This window comes from Castor canadensis, chromosome 11 (genome assembly GCF_047511655.1).
Source record: "Castor canadensis chromosome 11, mCasCan1.hap1v2, whole genome shotgun sequence".
NCBI classification, from domain to species: domain Eukaryota; kingdom Metazoa; phylum Chordata; class Mammalia; order Rodentia; family Castoridae; genus Castor; species Castor canadensis.
In genome coordinates this window covers 63,026,438-63,041,970 of record NC_133396.1, presented here as the reverse complement: position 1 = coordinate 63,041,970, position 15,533 = coordinate 63,026,438, and the positions used below count along the sequence as shown (strand labels likewise).

At 52.9% G+C, this 15,533-nt stretch overlaps 1 protein-coding gene across 4 annotated transcripts in view; it reads left to right on the top strand.

The window, feature by feature from the left end:
- Window positions 1-15,533, top strand: part of Pitpnm3 (PITPNM family member 3) — a 95,448-nt gene that overhangs the window by 63,553 nt on the left and 16,362 nt on the right. For 3 of the 4 annotated variants that reach the window (XM_074047124.1, XM_074047125.1, XM_074047126.1), the window contains 8 exons: window positions 5,766-5,842; window positions 6,219-6,454; window positions 9,194-9,383; window positions 9,697-9,819; window positions 10,192-10,376; window positions 13,491-13,663; window positions 14,805-14,975; window positions 15,163-15,348. In XM_074047124.1, coding sequence (XP_073903225.1) covers window positions 5,766-5,842; window positions 6,219-6,454; window positions 9,194-9,383; window positions 9,697-9,819; window positions 10,192-10,376; window positions 13,491-13,663; window positions 14,805-14,975; window positions 15,163-15,348 — 1,341 coding nt within the window. Of the gene's footprint in view, window positions 1-5,765; window positions 5,843-6,218; window positions 6,455-9,075; window positions 9,384-9,696; window positions 9,820-10,191; window positions 10,377-13,490; window positions 13,664-14,804; window positions 14,976-15,162; window positions 15,349-15,533 lie in introns of those variants that run through there. The other variant, XM_074047127.1, reaches the window with a different exon arrangement.

Below are 15,533 nucleotides of genomic sequence, written 5' to 3'. Positions count from 1 at the left end.
CTGGTAAAAGAATTTACCAAGATAAGCAAGTAGGAGAAGCAAGAAGGTTATTAGGGCAGAGAGAAGCAGTACACAGGCTGAGCTCAGGGGAGAGGTGGTGCTGTGCTGATCAGGCAGGTATATTTAGGTAGTGTGAAAGCAAAGCAAAAGTGCGCCCTCTGGTGGGAAGGTGGGCAAACTCAAGGAACACTGTGCTGGGGATCCTGAGATCTCAAATTTTTACTGGGGTCTGCAGAGATGGGGTGGTCAGTCCTGGAAAACAGGGTTATGTCATTAACTCTCGGAGACTGGGCTACATGTCACCAACTCCTCGCACACAATGGGCAGAGGGAGTTTTTGGCTTTGGATAGTCAGACCAGGGCTCCAGGTCAGTAAGACCTTGCTGTATGTCACAAGCCATTTTGTTAAATCAGAGTCTAGGATGTGATTCCTCATCAACATCCAAGCCAGGGCTCTCAGCCATCAGGTGTCCTAACATCCTTGTTTAGCCCTCATCATTCAAGATCCAAATCAGAGTGGTCCCTCAACCTACTTCAGCCAGGCCTGGTCCACTTTCCACCTTTGCGAACTGGGCTCCTTGGAAAGTTTCATTGGATAACAATGGGGACACATTCAAAAGAGGACCCCTTATCTTCCCTGCTCTATGCTGTGACACCTGCACAGCCCCCACGTATGGCAGGGACCAGCCGGAAGTCTGTTGCAGGACCATGTGGAATAGAGGCTTCTCGTGCTGGTCCCCTGATCATCAGCTGTGAGCTGCTGCAGGGAGAGCTGTGGGTTCCTGGGGGGAAGTTTGTCATTCTCTTCTCCAGCTCCCCAAGCCCTCGATATTCCCTTGAGTTGCCTGGCCAGTGACTCTGCTCCCCATCAGTGAGATGGCATTGGCAAAGCACATCCCAAGTGAGCTGTCAAGAATGCGTGGCCACTGCTCCTTTTCTGAGGGCCCTGAAAACCTCCGTCTGTTAATTTGCTCCAGGACTTGCTGGGGAATTAACACCATGCTCCCCAGTTTCAAAGCAATCGGTTTGAAAATCCAGGAGGCTTTTGCCACCTGCAGTTTGGGGGTTCACCTTCCTTTCTCCAGAGCCCTTCAATTTCAGGGTTCCAGGGTCTAATTTTGCTGGGCAGGAAGAGCCAGAATGCATACAGGGCACACGCTTAACTCAGAATCTCAGACTGCCTGACTCTCCAGGAGACATTAGCAGACCTCATGCAGAGCGCAGTGGGGGTTCCTCTCTCCTCCTGCCTGTGTACACATGCCCATCTCCGTGGAGGTTCACCTGGGGACCTGGGGCTGTGACGGGGCCTCTTGTTGCTGCTGAACGAGGCTGTAGTTCTTCCCAGGTGTCGTCTGGGTGAATCTCCCAAATCCTGCTGCAGAGCTGGGATCGGGCCATTGCATTTATGTCAACATTTTCATGTTTCTACCCACGCTGTGCTGCACAGCTCACAGAGGGTCAAATAACACCTTTGTAGACATTTCTCAGGACATGCTGCCTGGTCTCAACTGGGACCAGTTCTGCTCAGTTGACCCTGAGGGTGACTAATGGAAGTGACAGTGACCATGGGTGTGGGGAAATGGTAGGATGGAGGGAGAAACTGAGTGTTCAGGGTTAGCCCTGAGTACCCTCGGCACCCACCCTGTAGGCCCCCACAGCTGTGGACAAGGGTGGAGAGACAGTTGGAACTCTCCAGTCATGCCGGGGTGACGATTTACTTAGGGTGCCGAGTGCGTGGGTGATGACCTTGGCTTTTGTCTCTGGAGCCGTGCGGCGCATGGGTAATTAGAAGAGCTGATCACGATTCGTGCCTTTCCAAGGCTGTGATTAAGCAAAAATAGCCTCTATTCTTCAGCCGGCAGGAGGAGCTGCGGTGAGCTTGGTGGGCCACCATCCCAGAGCTGGGGCTGGCAGGGTGCTGGGGGCTGATGTTGGGAGCTGGCGCTGGGGTTGCTGGCCTGCCTCAAAGCCTGTCACAGGAACAGCTGTGGGTTTACCCACCCCAGCTCTGGGCACAGCAGGGACCCAGCCAGAATAAAGCCATGGGAACAGAAATGAGCAGGAAGTGGGAAGATGATCAGCCCCTTGCATCTCCCCCCGGGCCCCCTGCCAGCAGCTCTCCTTAGAGGCTCTGGGGGGGTCCTCTGGTGGCAGAACCACCAAGCCCAGGCCAGGCAGTTCTAGAATTCCCAGAGGTTTTCAGATATCAGTTCTCCAGAGGGCTGGCAAGAAATGTACTTCCCGTGAGTGCTTTCCTGAACCCATTTTCTACCGGACTTTAGCAGCACAGAGAAGTCTCACAGCTATGCAGGCCCTGAGAGCTTCACTTGCAAAAAGTTTTCACAAAAATGCCAGGTCCAGAAAGCTGATAAACACTGCTCTCGAGGGGCCCTGAGCCTGATGGGAAAATAAGCAGTGACAACTAGCAGGGCTTTGCAGGTCACATAGGAGTTTTCTGGTCTGTGAAGGGAGGAAGGGCTTAAAGCAGAGTGAGCAGCATGAGCTTGGGAAGGAGGGAAAGAGAGGTCTTGTAGGTGAGACAGAGCCAGTGGCCTTCATCACCTGGATGGGTGATGCCTATGACATGGTACAAGCAGGGCAGCCTCGAGGCTACCTTTCTGCTTGATCACAGAAGCCTCCGCCTCTCTGTGGGTTAATTATTCTCAAGGGGGCAGAGTCTCCATCTGGTCGGCAAGGTCTCCCCATCTCCCTCACCCAGAGCTCAGCAATTCTGGCTTTTATGCATTTAGGGAGCAAGGCTTTGTCTTCAGACTGCATAGGAAATAAGGCTCTGCCCTTCTACAAGGGAGGGGGCTAGTGATGCTGAAGGTGGCCATGCTCGCGTCCAGCCTGCGGCTTCCCTGCCCACTGAGCATCCTTGCCTGCCTGTGTGATGCCCAGAGTATCTCATAGGCCCTTAGGAAGCTGACTCTAGGCAGATGTGTCCTCAGTGAGGACACAGGATCCAGTCCCCACCTAGTGGAGGGCAGGGTGCCCAGGAGACAGCAGGACCCTCATGTCTTCGCTGCAAGTTATTTATAGCCTAGCGATGGTAATTTGTGGCAATCACAGCACTTAATCCCATAATCACACTGCAAGCAGGCATCCAGCCCAGCAAGGCTGATGAGTCTGCCAAAGCCCAGAGAGGGACCTGGAAGTGGGGTAGGCAGGTGCAGAGGCCCCGGCTCTGTGTCCTGTCCCATCACCGGATGACAATAACAATAGCAGCTAATAGCACACTTACTATATTCCATGCCTGGTTTAGCCTCTCCACCACCCCCGATCTAGTTAGCATTGCTGACCCTATATTCCAGACAAAGAAAGCGAAGTGTGGGTCACACAGCTGACAAGAGCCATGCCTTGAACTTGGGCACCTGGTTCCAAAGTCTGTGGTTTTGGAGGCCCACCCCTCACATGTGGAGGTGTCCCAGGCTCCCCACACTGTGACCTCAGCCCTGACCTCAGCCCTGCCCACGCTCCCGGTTCCTCTTGGTCCTCCTGCCCCAGAGCTGCACAGGAGGCTGTGCATACATGAGGCACAGATGCTCTGGAATGGCTTCCTTCCTGAAGCACTCTGCTCTGCTGACACACTGTTCCGTGTTGTAGAAAGGTCTTGGGGCAGCAGCACCCCTGCACTCTAATCTTCAAGAAGTGGTATTTTCTGCTGGATGTAGGGCCCTCTCGCAGGGTTTCTTAGCCTTATTTGTTATGTGGCCTGGGGCAAATGAATTGGGTTGTTTGAGCCTCAACTTGCTTATCTGTAAGATGGGGCTAAGAACAAGAGCATCAAACTCAGTGGGTGATTGTGGGGACCAGATGATAAATGTCAAATCCGTAATGCTTGGCACTTACTGAGTGCTCTGTAAAAGCAGCAGGGATAAAGGAGAATGATGACTTCAACTATGATATATTGTAAGAACTTTTGTCAGTGTCACAATGTACTCCCAGGACAACAATAATGTGAGAAGAATAAAAAGAAAGTGGTAGGCAGAGCTAGGCATCAGAAAAGTTTTCTTCCTTCTAAAAGTAAAACTCCTCCATCACTTAAACGATTTCCTGTCTGTATCGGTGGCCGCTCAGAGCTCATAAAGCAGTTGCTCTCAGACCAGGGTTGTGTCTGCAAGGACAGAATATTTCAGAAATGCACCTCCCCGCTGAGAACAGCTTCTCGTTTGGAATTCTTTGCCAAGCACCCTCCCCGGCATGGCTGGGAGATGTAGCTTCAGACCCAGTGGGCTGGGGCTTGAAGGACCCTCCCTCAAGATCTGTGAGTTCCCCATCACCACCTGGCTGTGGATTTCAGGCACACAGGGAGTAGCCCTCTTCTTCTGGTGGTGGCGTGGCGGGCTGGGTGGGAAGAAGGACTTTTTTGGAGTGGAAGGTGACTGTTTTTGAGGTCTTTTTCCATCCAAGTCTAGTACTGTCACATTTGGGAGCATGGGTGTCAGCACATTTTTTCTGGAAAGGGCCAGAGAGTAAATATTTCAGGCTTTAAGGGTTGTAGTCTGATGGCACTGCTGAGGTCAGCCACAGTGGCGTGAAAGCAGCCATGGACAATATGTAAATGAAGGAAACTGGCTGGGTCCCAGTAAAACTACAAAGACAGGAGGCTGTGGCTGTAGACCTGTGCTTTAAAGAAATGCGAGTTCAAGGGGGCAGGGTGCCAAGAAGCCTTTCCTGGAGGAGGGAGCAAGCCAGGCAGGAGAAGCAAGAAGAGCATTTCTGAGTGATGGGCTTCACCCCAAAGCTCATAGGTGATGTTGAATGTCATTCCAAACACTGGTTGCACCGCTCTGAGAGTCTACCTTGCCCTGGACCACGGTCCCATGGTTCAAGGCCTCTCTAATAGCTTCATCCAGATTTGTGTCTGTGCACGTGTGTGTATTGTGCTGGTGATGGAACCCAGGGCTTTGTGCATGCTGGGTGAGTGCTCTACCACTGATCCACACCCCAGCCCCAAGCTGATATTTTTTAAAGATTATTTATCCAGTGTGTTAGTCAGTGTTCTCTGAGAAACAGACCCAACAGGCTATATGAAAGGTTATAGAAAGTAATTTGTTATGAGAGATGGGCTCTTGCAGTTGTAAAAGGTCCTGAGATCTGCTGGCCAGAGAAACCAAGGAAAGTCAGTAAGGTAGTTTCCACTCAAGCCCAGAGGCCTGAGGACCAGGAAAACCAATGCTGAGGGCGGGAGACCATAGCTTCCAAGTTCAAGGACAGAGAACAGAGCCTCTCTCCCCTTGTCCTTTTGTTCTGCTCAGGCTCTCAGCAGATTGGACAGTTCTCTCCTACCCTGGGGTCCAAGGAGGTGGGTCTCCCTTCCTTCATGGTTAGTCTAATACACCAGGAATCACATGTCGCCAGCTGTCTGGACATTCCTTAACCCAGTCAAGCTGCCATGAGATGGACCATTACACCGGCTCTTCCATTGTTTTCAGAGGGAGGCCATCATTAGATGGTCACCATTGTTGCTGTTACTGGTAAAGATAGCAGGACATCACCTTCTTTGGACACCTATCCTCTTCCCCAGGGCAGCATCCTTGACAGTGACCTCTGCTGGTCCACCTTCCCTGGCAGGACGAAGTACTTTGTGTGGTTTGGACATCAGAGGCGGGGGCTTGATGGGGCGACTCTGCCCAGCTCCAAACTGTAATTCTAGCTCAGGGATAAGCCAGGGACCCACCTGTGCTGCCATTGGAGGCCAGGGACTGTCCTGTTGAAGTGGGCAGCCTGGGATGCTGAGTTCTCCTTCTGTTCTCTCTGCAGGAGAGCTCTATCGGGTTTCTCTGAGAAGACAGAAGTTTCCAGCCCAAGGAAGCATTGAGATCCACGATGACAGCGAGGTGTGCTGCTCTGCAAGGTGTCCGGGCCCATGTGTGGTTGGAATTTTAGGAAAAGCCCTGGGATGGTAGACAGGCTGCTAGCTTCCATCCAGCTCTTCATTTGACTTGCTGTGTGATCCTAGGCAACTCTCTGTCCTTCTCTGGGCTTCAGGCTCCCATACAGACAAGAAGGGTCTCTCCAAGACTTCCTGTCCTGATGCCCCTTGAGGATCTTACTCTCCTGGGAGACCGTCCTTTCTTTGAATGCATCGAAGGCCCCATCACACAGGGGGCTGTAGAGCACCTAGACTAGAACTCCAGCTGCAGTCCTTTGCGTATGTCCCTTTGTGTCCCTGCTCCTGCTGTCCACCTGTCTCTATTGTGTTGTCCCTCTCAGGAAGGCTGCTCACAGCGCTCCTGCAAGACGCATGTCCTCCTGCTGGTGCTGCACGGGGGGAGCATCCTGGACACAGGCTCGGGTGACCCATCCTGCAAGGCAGCTGACATCCACACCTTCAGCTCTGTGCTGGAGAAGGTCACGCGTGCTCATTTCCCTGCTGCCCTAGGCCACATTCTCATCAAGTTCGTCCCCTGTCCTGCCATCTGCTCAGAGGCATTCTCCCTTGTCTCGAAGTGAGTCCAGCTCTGCTAGGTTGAACTGCATGGGGTTGGCCTTGGGGGGGTAAGTGGAGGGGCCGCCCCTGCCTCTCTGAGGTGTCAGATCTGGACTGACCATGAATATCACTGATGGGGAGTGGAAACACGAGTCCTCTGCCTGGGACCACATGGTACCAGAGTCCTGGTAACTGATGCCCCTAGAGTCCTAGCAATTTCCCCCAGTGCTCTCCACCCTCCAGAGAATGGTGCCAGGAGTCAAACCCAGCTAGCCTCCTCCCAAGCCTCACAATTGCAGCTTGATAGGGATAGGTGCTATAGTGGAGGTGGCCAGGGCACTGAGCTCTCTGAGAGGGCCAGGGAGACTTCTGAAAGAGGTGACTTTGGAGTGTGATAACACGGCGAAGTGTGTGACCTCTTAGGCCAGCCTGGGTTTGTTTACCCTCTCCCTGCCTCAGTTTTTGCATAAGCATGTAGGGGTAGTAGTGGTACTGACCGTGCTTCCTAGAGGTGTGAGGATTCTGAGTGCTGGTGCACATGCAGCACTCAACCCTGTGTAGCATGTGGGAAGTCCCTGCACAGGATGCAGCCTGTGACTGGCAATTGGCCACCTCAGCCCCTTGGGGGCAGGGGGACGCTCTCCAAGACTCCCATAGAGCACCCGGCTGTTGGGGAGTAGTAGGGCAGGACTGACATGAACAGAGGCACAGGCTGAGCACAGGATAGCTCCCTCACTGCAGGTGGGCACAGACCTGCCCACTGTGGGCCCTGGTATCTGTGCGGGACAAATGGACCAGGACCCTCCAGGAGCCTACAGGTGATCCTGCCCACTATTCCTTTACCTGGTGAAGTGGCTGAAGGTGATGCCTGGGTCCAGGTGGATGCCTGCTTTTTCATCAGCTGTGTCCAAGAAAGGGCTGTGCACCTGCAGAGCCCATGCCCCCTATTGCATTTGGCAAATTATTTCTACTGGAAGCTGGGAGTTGGGAACTTTCTACGGCTGGGGGAGGGGAGGTGTTGGCATCTCTGCATGCCCCCTCGCCCCTCTCCCTATGCACATGACCTTGCCAGGGCTAGAGGCTGGCCCACAGGCAGAGCCCCTGTTCTCAGGTAGGGGAGGGCAAGAAGAGAGGCCCAGAAGCGAGAAGGTGTGTGAATAGCATCCAGCACCCTGGGCTCTGCAGTGCAGGCACAGGTGAGGGCCTGAGACCCCTGCCCCCAGGGCTTCCAGTCAGGAACCCACATGGCCAGGAGACCACATGGGCTGCCCTTCCCTTCCTCTGCTTGTGCATGCAATGGGTAGAGAGCAGAGATTTTTTTTCCGTGCTCCCGGGATGCTGTCGGCAGATGTCAATCCAAGAAGGAAGGAGGGAAGCAAGAGGCCAGTGGTTGCCCAGCCCAGCTAATCGCTCCATCCCTGGTGGAATTCTTGTCAAACTGTGAAAGTGCAGGATGTGCAGGCACCCCCGGGATCGGCCAAGTGGAGGTGGGGGAACACTGGAATCTGAATCTCTGACCAGGGCTTGCTGCTGCCTATTCTGCAGCATCTGGGAGCCACTGAGCTGATAACGTGGCTCTGTTCTGTCATACTCACGACAGTTCCCAGGTCAACTGTGCTGGTTGACAGTCAGTCTCAGGACCCCTGCCTCTCAGCCATCCCTAGGACATCTGACCTCTAGAGCTGGGTCACCCTATCTCCAGAAAGATGGATGTCGGGGCCATTTGAGAGGACAGCAGGAGGGAGCTTACCTCTCCCCCAGGCAACTCCTTGCCAGGGCCATTAATCACCCCGTAATCACTGCTGGGAGGGAGCTCTTTCTCAGCTAATTAAAATCTCTCTGGCTGCAATTGAGGCCTGTTTCCTCTAATTTGTGTTCTTTGGAAATGAGGAATGGCTGACAGGCGATCCTTGCACACCATGAAGATTCTGCCACTTGCTAAGGGTGCCTGAGCCCTGTCACCGGCCCTAGATTGGGTTGGGACCCCAGCAGGACAGTGCTGGGTCATCCACCTTCCCAAGCTTGGACTGTGAGGAAAGACAGTTCTGGGGAGGGGACAGGGAGTTCCCAGCATTCCTCTGTGTCCCTCCTGACCAGCCAGACCCAAAAATGCAACAGGGTTGGGTGCACCAGGGGACAGAGGCAAGCCAGGTGGGACAGGGAGGCTGCTGGGAAGCTGGTCTGCATGAGACTGAACTCCCAGAGAGGGAGGGACTTCCTAGTAGGCAAGTAGGGAGGTGGGGGCAGGTTGCAAAGTCCAGACAATCTGTGGGAGTGGGATGCTGTAGGGCAGGCACTCTTAGCTCTTTCTTGCAAGGCTGATAAGCAGATTATACCTCCAAGCTGGGGCCATCATGTGATCCCCACGTCTGCTTCTTTCCTCCCTTCTGTTTCCACAACCCTTCCTTGAGTGCCTTGTCCAGACTCCTGGCTCCTCCAGGAAGTCTGCCATGATGATATGTTCCCACTCTATCCATATTACTGGCTCCCTGCCGCCTTCTTTCTCCATGCAGAAGTGGGAAGGAGAGCACTGTTGTGCCATATCATAGGCACAAGGTGAGCACAATGGGGGATCAGACCAGGCTCGGGTACCCATCTCTACTTCTCCCACCCCCAATTCCTGCCTGGGTCCTTGTGAAGAGTCCCCAGAGCCGAGGTCTGCTGCCTGGCCAATGTGTGCTGAATTCTGTTGGCTCTCGGCGCCACACCTGCCCAGTACCTGGTCCTGGCTGGGCTTACCTTGGACCCCTGTCTGCAGCCTGAACCCCTACAGCCATGATGAGGGCTGCCTCAGCACCAGCCAGGACCACATCCCCCTGGCTGCTCTGCCCCTGCTGGCCATCTCCTCCCCGCAGTACCAGGATGCCGTTGCCACTGTCATCGAGCGAACCAACCAGGTTTACAGCGAGTTCCTCAAGTCCTCTGATGGGATCGGCTTCAGTGGGCAGGTAGGGCTACTCCTTCCCTTCCAGCCACTGCCTAGGGATCAAGGTAGGCCGCTCTAGGACACTGTGCGAGATCTGGGGGTTGCCTTCAGTTTATAGACAGGAAAACTGAGTCCGACAATCTGAGCTCGGATTTGGAGCCCATGCTGAGCCCCAGCCAAGTCTGACCTCTGAGCACAGCCTGAGCCTGACCCTAGACAAAACCTGACCCCTGGAGGAGCCCCACCCCTGCTGGTCTCTAGGTGTGTCACTAGGACAGGTTCCTCACCCCTCTGCCTTGGTGGGGTGGTCTGCAGCCCAGCTGTGCTTCCTGCAGGTGTGTCTCATCGGGGACTGTGTGGGTGGCCTCTTGGCCTTTGATGCCATCTGCTACAGTGCGGGACCTTCAGGGGACAGCCCTGGCAGTAGCAGCCGGAAGGGAAGCATCAGCAGCACCCAGGTATGCAGGTGGGGAGGGTCTGTCCTTGGGTGTCTCCCCCAGCAAAGGGAGGTAATGCTGGGCCTTCATGTTGGTGCCATGACATCTGTGATACAAAGGATTGTAACAGCAAGGGATTATTAGTACAGGTGGGGAAACTGAGGTCTGGGATGACTTCTTTGGGTATCTCTCCCTAGACAGCAATCCAGTGCCCCAGCTGGGTGGCCCATCCTTGTGGATGTAGGAGACAGCTTGTGCCTAAAATCCTCCCAGTACTGTGCTGCAGCTCCCATGTTGTAGGAGAAAGGGGTTCATTTGTGCCTTGGACAGGAGGCAGGGCCCTAGAGTCCCCTGTGATGGCCATTCTTCCTGTCCTCAATCCGGCCCCCCAAGGATACCCCAGTTGTGGTGGAGGAAGATTGCAGCCTGGCCGGCAGCAAGCGGCTGAGCAAAAGCAACATTGATGTCTCCAGTGGGGTGGAGGAGGAGGCGCCCAAGAGGCCGGTGCCACGGAAACAGAGTGACTCCTCCACCTATGACTGCGAGGCCATCGCCCAGCACCATGCCTTCCTCTCCAGGTAACCCCTCCCTGGCCTCTGCCTTCTTTCTATCAAAGTGTCCAGGGGAGAGAGAATTTTGTCTCACAGTCATCTGGGAGCATGTGACCAGTCATATGTCCCAGGCTATCCCCATGGGGACCCATAGACAAGCTCCAAAATGCTGGAACCAAGACCATTTGCCATTGGCTTTGCTTAAACTTGCAGCAAGACTGGGGCCAATGCATTTTATCTGAGCTTCAGTTTCGTCTTTTGCCAGGGCTAATGCTGCCAGCTGGTTCCCTGGGTGGGCTGGAGAACCACATGGGGCATGTGTTGTGAGCTACTATGAGTGTGAGTTTTACTGTTTGTCCGTGGAGAAGCCACATTCCAGTCACCAGACGGCTGGAGTTATCGTGCTGGTCTCCCCATCTGCAGTCAGTGCCTTGGGCACAGCACACTTGTTTGTAGGCCAGGCAGGTCCCTCTATGAGCTGTCCTTTCACTTTCTAGAAGAGATGGTTGATCAACAGAGGCTAAGTGAATCATCTGCACACTAATTCAGGGTGTAAATGAGTACAGAACACAGACCCAAATTGGCAGGAATGTCTTTTTCCTTCCCTCGCTCCTCTTTCCCTCCTTTCTTATGCAAGTGACAAGTATCAAGAGGTCATTCCAATACTTGGAAAATATATCATCTTACCACTCAGAGGAGCCACTGTCACATTTTGGAGTTTTTCCTTTTTGTAGTTTTTACATACTTTGCATCTGGGTTTAGTTAAAACAAACAGAGAAGTAAATTCAATGCCTCTTATATTGTGCTTTTTTTCCCCATAGACTTAAAAATACTTGGTAAATATTCTCATTCTCTCTGCCTCTTTGTCTCTCTGTCTCTCTCTGTGCTGGGGATTGAACCCAGGACCTTGCACATGCTAGGCAAATGCTCTGCCAACTGAGCTATGGATCTAGCCTTTGTTGTTACAATTTTGTCTTTGAAACAAGGTCTTGCTACTACTACCTTTGCCCAGGCTGACCTTGAACTTGTGATCCTCCTGTCTCCGCCTCCCAAGTAACTGAGATTATAGTCATGTACCACCTGGCCAGCTTAGTTAATATCCTTAATAACAATATATTTTATTGAGTGAGTAGACAACAGCCTACTTAATCCCAGTAATTATATATTGTGACTTTCTAGTTTTTCACTAAAAAAAGCACTATAGTACTGCATAAATATTGATGTGTATGTCAGGCTTCCTGGAGTCTTACCTTAGCCACAGTTTTGCATTCTGTGCTTTCAACTCATGATCAACCATGGTCTGAAAGTATTAAATAGAGAATTCCAGAAATAATATAGTCATAATTTTAAATGACACACTGTTCTGAGTAGCATGACATCTCATGCTGTCCTGCTCTGTCATGCCCTGGGTAAGAATCATCCCTTTGTTCAGAGTATCCACACTGTATATGCTACCTGCCTGTTGGCCATTTAGTAGCTGTCTCAGGTATCAGATCAGCTATCACAGTATTGCAGTGCTTGTGTCCAAGTAACCCTTATTTTACTTAATAATGGCCCCCAAGCACAAGAGGAATGATGCTGACAATTTGGACATGCTCCCTTTAAGTGAAAGGTGAAATTGCAAATAAGATATTTTGAGAGACATGTTCACTGTAATTTTTTACAATATTCTGTGGTAGTCGTTACATTTTATTATTAAATGTTGTTCTCTTACTGTGCCTAATTGATAAATTAAACTTTATCACAGGTAGATAAGCATAGGAAAAAACCCTATAATACTCATAGGCTTGGTGCTCTCTGGTTTATGGCACACACTGAGGGGCTTAGAATGTGACCCTGTGGATAAGAGGGCACTGTATTCCCTTCTGGTGGCTTCCTGGAGGAGGAATTACTAGCTCACAGACTCTGTGTGGTTAAACTTTTCAACATTTAAAGCTCTTCTCACAGATTATCCTTTGGAAAAGCAGCTACATGCACGAGAGAGCTGCAAGGTAAAAACCTCAGCATTTCTGATTCATCCTTGAAAACTCTCTTAGGAAAGCCCCAAATCTGGAGAATGACAGGACGTCGGAGGCTTTCGATAGCTGGCCCAACGAAGCCAGCTTTTCCCTCTGGTGCATGGACAGATGGCTGTTTTTTTGGCAATTAAGTAGTTGGCTCATGTTTAGGGGCCACATTGTGCATGAAACATTCACGGTTATACACTAGCGCCATTGTCCTCACTGTGAGGTGCTCACCCTGCAAGATGTGGAGGGGAGCCCAAGGACCACATTCCAGAGGATGGGACTCCTGCCCACTGTTTCAGTTGTTACTTCTAATTTTTTGTCTTGTCTGAGTGGTGTGTTTTAGTTGAATTTACATTCAGCTAATTGGCTGGACATATCATGCCATTCCTTTCTTGAGTTTTTCACCTGTAAGTTGTTCCCTGTGCTTGCTGAAAGGAAGAAGAGGTCACCAGCTTGCCTCTGGGTCCTTAGCACCCAGCTCGGGGGCTATGGCTGAACAGAACCTGAACCAGGCACCTGGCATGGGGATGGTTGGGATTCTGTGTGTCCTCTGCTGGCTGGAGGGGCATGGGGAGGCCAAGCTGTCTGCATCTGTGTCTGTGGGTTGCCTGAGACATGAGTTATGACCATAGCCCTGATCATGGCAGGACTGACACAAGCCAGCTGGTCTGTGCCTTGGCCAGGCTGGGCATCTCCTGCAGACAGCATGGGAATTCTCCATGCAGCTGTCACGAGACAACACCATTGGGAAGGCCTGCGTGCAGGGAGCTCAGTTGCTCTTAGGTGTCAGCCTGTTTGTGTAGAGAAAGCTGTGGATCACAGCCACACACACTGGTCAAGTATCTTTGTGGCTGCTTTCATGCTTCTGTGGCTGAATCCAGTCAATGCGAGGGAGACCACATGGCCCACAAAGTCTGAAGTATTTACCATCTGGCCTTTGGTAAAAAAAATTTGCTGACTGCTGCGCTAGGCAAATGTTGGCTGGGCCTTGGTGACCAGTGCTGAGATTGTCTCCAGCTCGGGTCCTTGGTGTCAGGCAACTGGACACTACTTCTGAACCCTATCCTTGCAGTGGAGCGCTACACTTTCTGCCCTTCTCTAATCTGCCTTTCCTGGCTCTTCATCCCTCTGACAGCATCCACTCCAGCGTGCTGAAGGATGAGGCAGAGCAACCAGTGGCCGGGGCACCCCAGCTCCCTGAGGTCAGCTTGGGTCGCTTTGACTTTGATGTGTCTGACTTCTTCCTCTTTGGCTCACCCCTGGGCCTGGTCCTGGCCATGCGGAGGACGGTGCTGCCTGGGTTAGATGGTGGGTATGGTGTGGACTGGGACCTGAGATGCCTGTCAGGGTCCCAAAATGGGGGAGGGGGAGCAAGAAAGTGGGGAATGGGGCAGAGAGGGTAGATGGAGAGCGAGGCCAGGAGGTACTGGGAGAGGTGGCATGGAGGAGGCATCTTCCCCACACGGAGCCCTATCTTTGTGAGGCAGTCTGATGAATTTCACTGTCCCTGTCAGTGCTGGCTGACTTGCCCCACTGTGCAGCAGCCACGCCCTGTGGGAAGAGAAACCACAAATATCTGTGGCATCACACTGAGATCTCTCCCCCGTGCCAACAGCCCCCTACAGCCAGGGGTTCTCAGTGCCTTTGCCGGCGCAGTTCCATGTGGAAGTCGTTTCTTTGTCTTATAGGGTACATACACAGTATGAGGCCATCGGACCAGTGAGGGCTTTAGCTGGGACCCTGAGGACAGGTGCACAGATCCTCAGTCATTGCTTTCTGACAAAGCTTAGTATTAACCTGAAACATGGACCAGAGTAAGAGGAAGGGGCTCTGGCTAAAAGGAGGCAAGGAAGCAGAACCCACGTTGTTATAGGAGAGCCCTGGGGCTCCTGGGATGGGGCTGCAAGTCCAGTCCCCTGACGTAGAGAAGCATGGTGGGTGGCAGAGGCTTCGGTGAAGACTCCTGTTGGTCAGTGAGAGAAGTGCCCTGTCTGCTCCTACAAACCTGGGAGGAACTGAGTGTGGTCGGGGGGATTTCCTAGGGCCCTGAGCTCACTGAAGGAACTTGGATCAGCTTCATAGATCAGATAGCAGCTGAGTGGAAGCTGGAGGCCCTGGAAGGACTTTGATCAGTGGAAAAAGTGGAGGCAAAGAGGGCCTCCTAGGAAGAGAGGCACAGAGCAAGGAAAGCAGCAAGTGGGGATTGCATGTGTGTACTGTACATATGTGCACCATGACTGCAGTGCTGGTGTTTGTGATGGCATTTTTGGTGGGCAGATTGGCAAGACCTTGAATGCCAAACCAAACTTCATTCCTGTTGGTGGCAAGAAGCCACCAGGGTGTTCTTGAACAGAAGAGAAGGCTCTCAGACTGCAGTCCAGGGAAGACTTCTGGGTCATGGGGCAGGTCCTAGAAAGGGCCTTCCCCCTGTGTTCTTCACTCACCCCAGGTTTGCAGGTACGTCCTGCCTGCAGCCAGGTCTACAGCTTCTTCCACTGCGCAGACCCTTCTGCCTCAAGGCTTGAGCCGCTGCTGGAGCCCAAGTTCCACCTGGTGCCTCCTGTCAGCGTGCCCCGCTACCAGAGATTCCCACTGGGTGATGGACAGTCCCTCCTCCTCGGTAGGTACTCGGGCTGTGAGAATGGGCTGAGCCAAAGGCCTGAGAATGTGTCTCCCAGGTAGCTGTTCAGGGCTACTTGCTCTGGTGCAGCTTTCTGCACCTCTAGCTAACAGGGTGGCTCACAGAAGCAGGTCTGTTGTGCTGAGCGGAGACCCAGTACTTGCCTGACCTTGCACTTCCCCTCCAGCTGACGCCTTGCACGCCCACAGTCCCCTGTTCCTGGAGGGCAGCTCCCGGGGCAGCCCCCCGCTTCTGGACACCCCCACCTCACCCCTGAGGTTCCAGCGCCCAGGACGGAGGCTGAGTGAGGGCAGCTCCCACAGTGACAGCTCAGAATCTTCTGACAGCCTGGCACCCCTGGATGCCTCCTACAGTGAGTGAGATCCTTTTGGGGCCCTGCCTGCCTTGGAGGGAGAGGAGCCACCTGGGTGGTGGCTGGCAGGAAGGACGTGTGGAGGAAGTCCTGGATGGCATTCCTACCTGCTGGAATCTGTGGGTCTGCTGGTGGAGACCTGGCTTCAGACTGAATCCTTATGGAATCCCCAGACTGAGCAATGA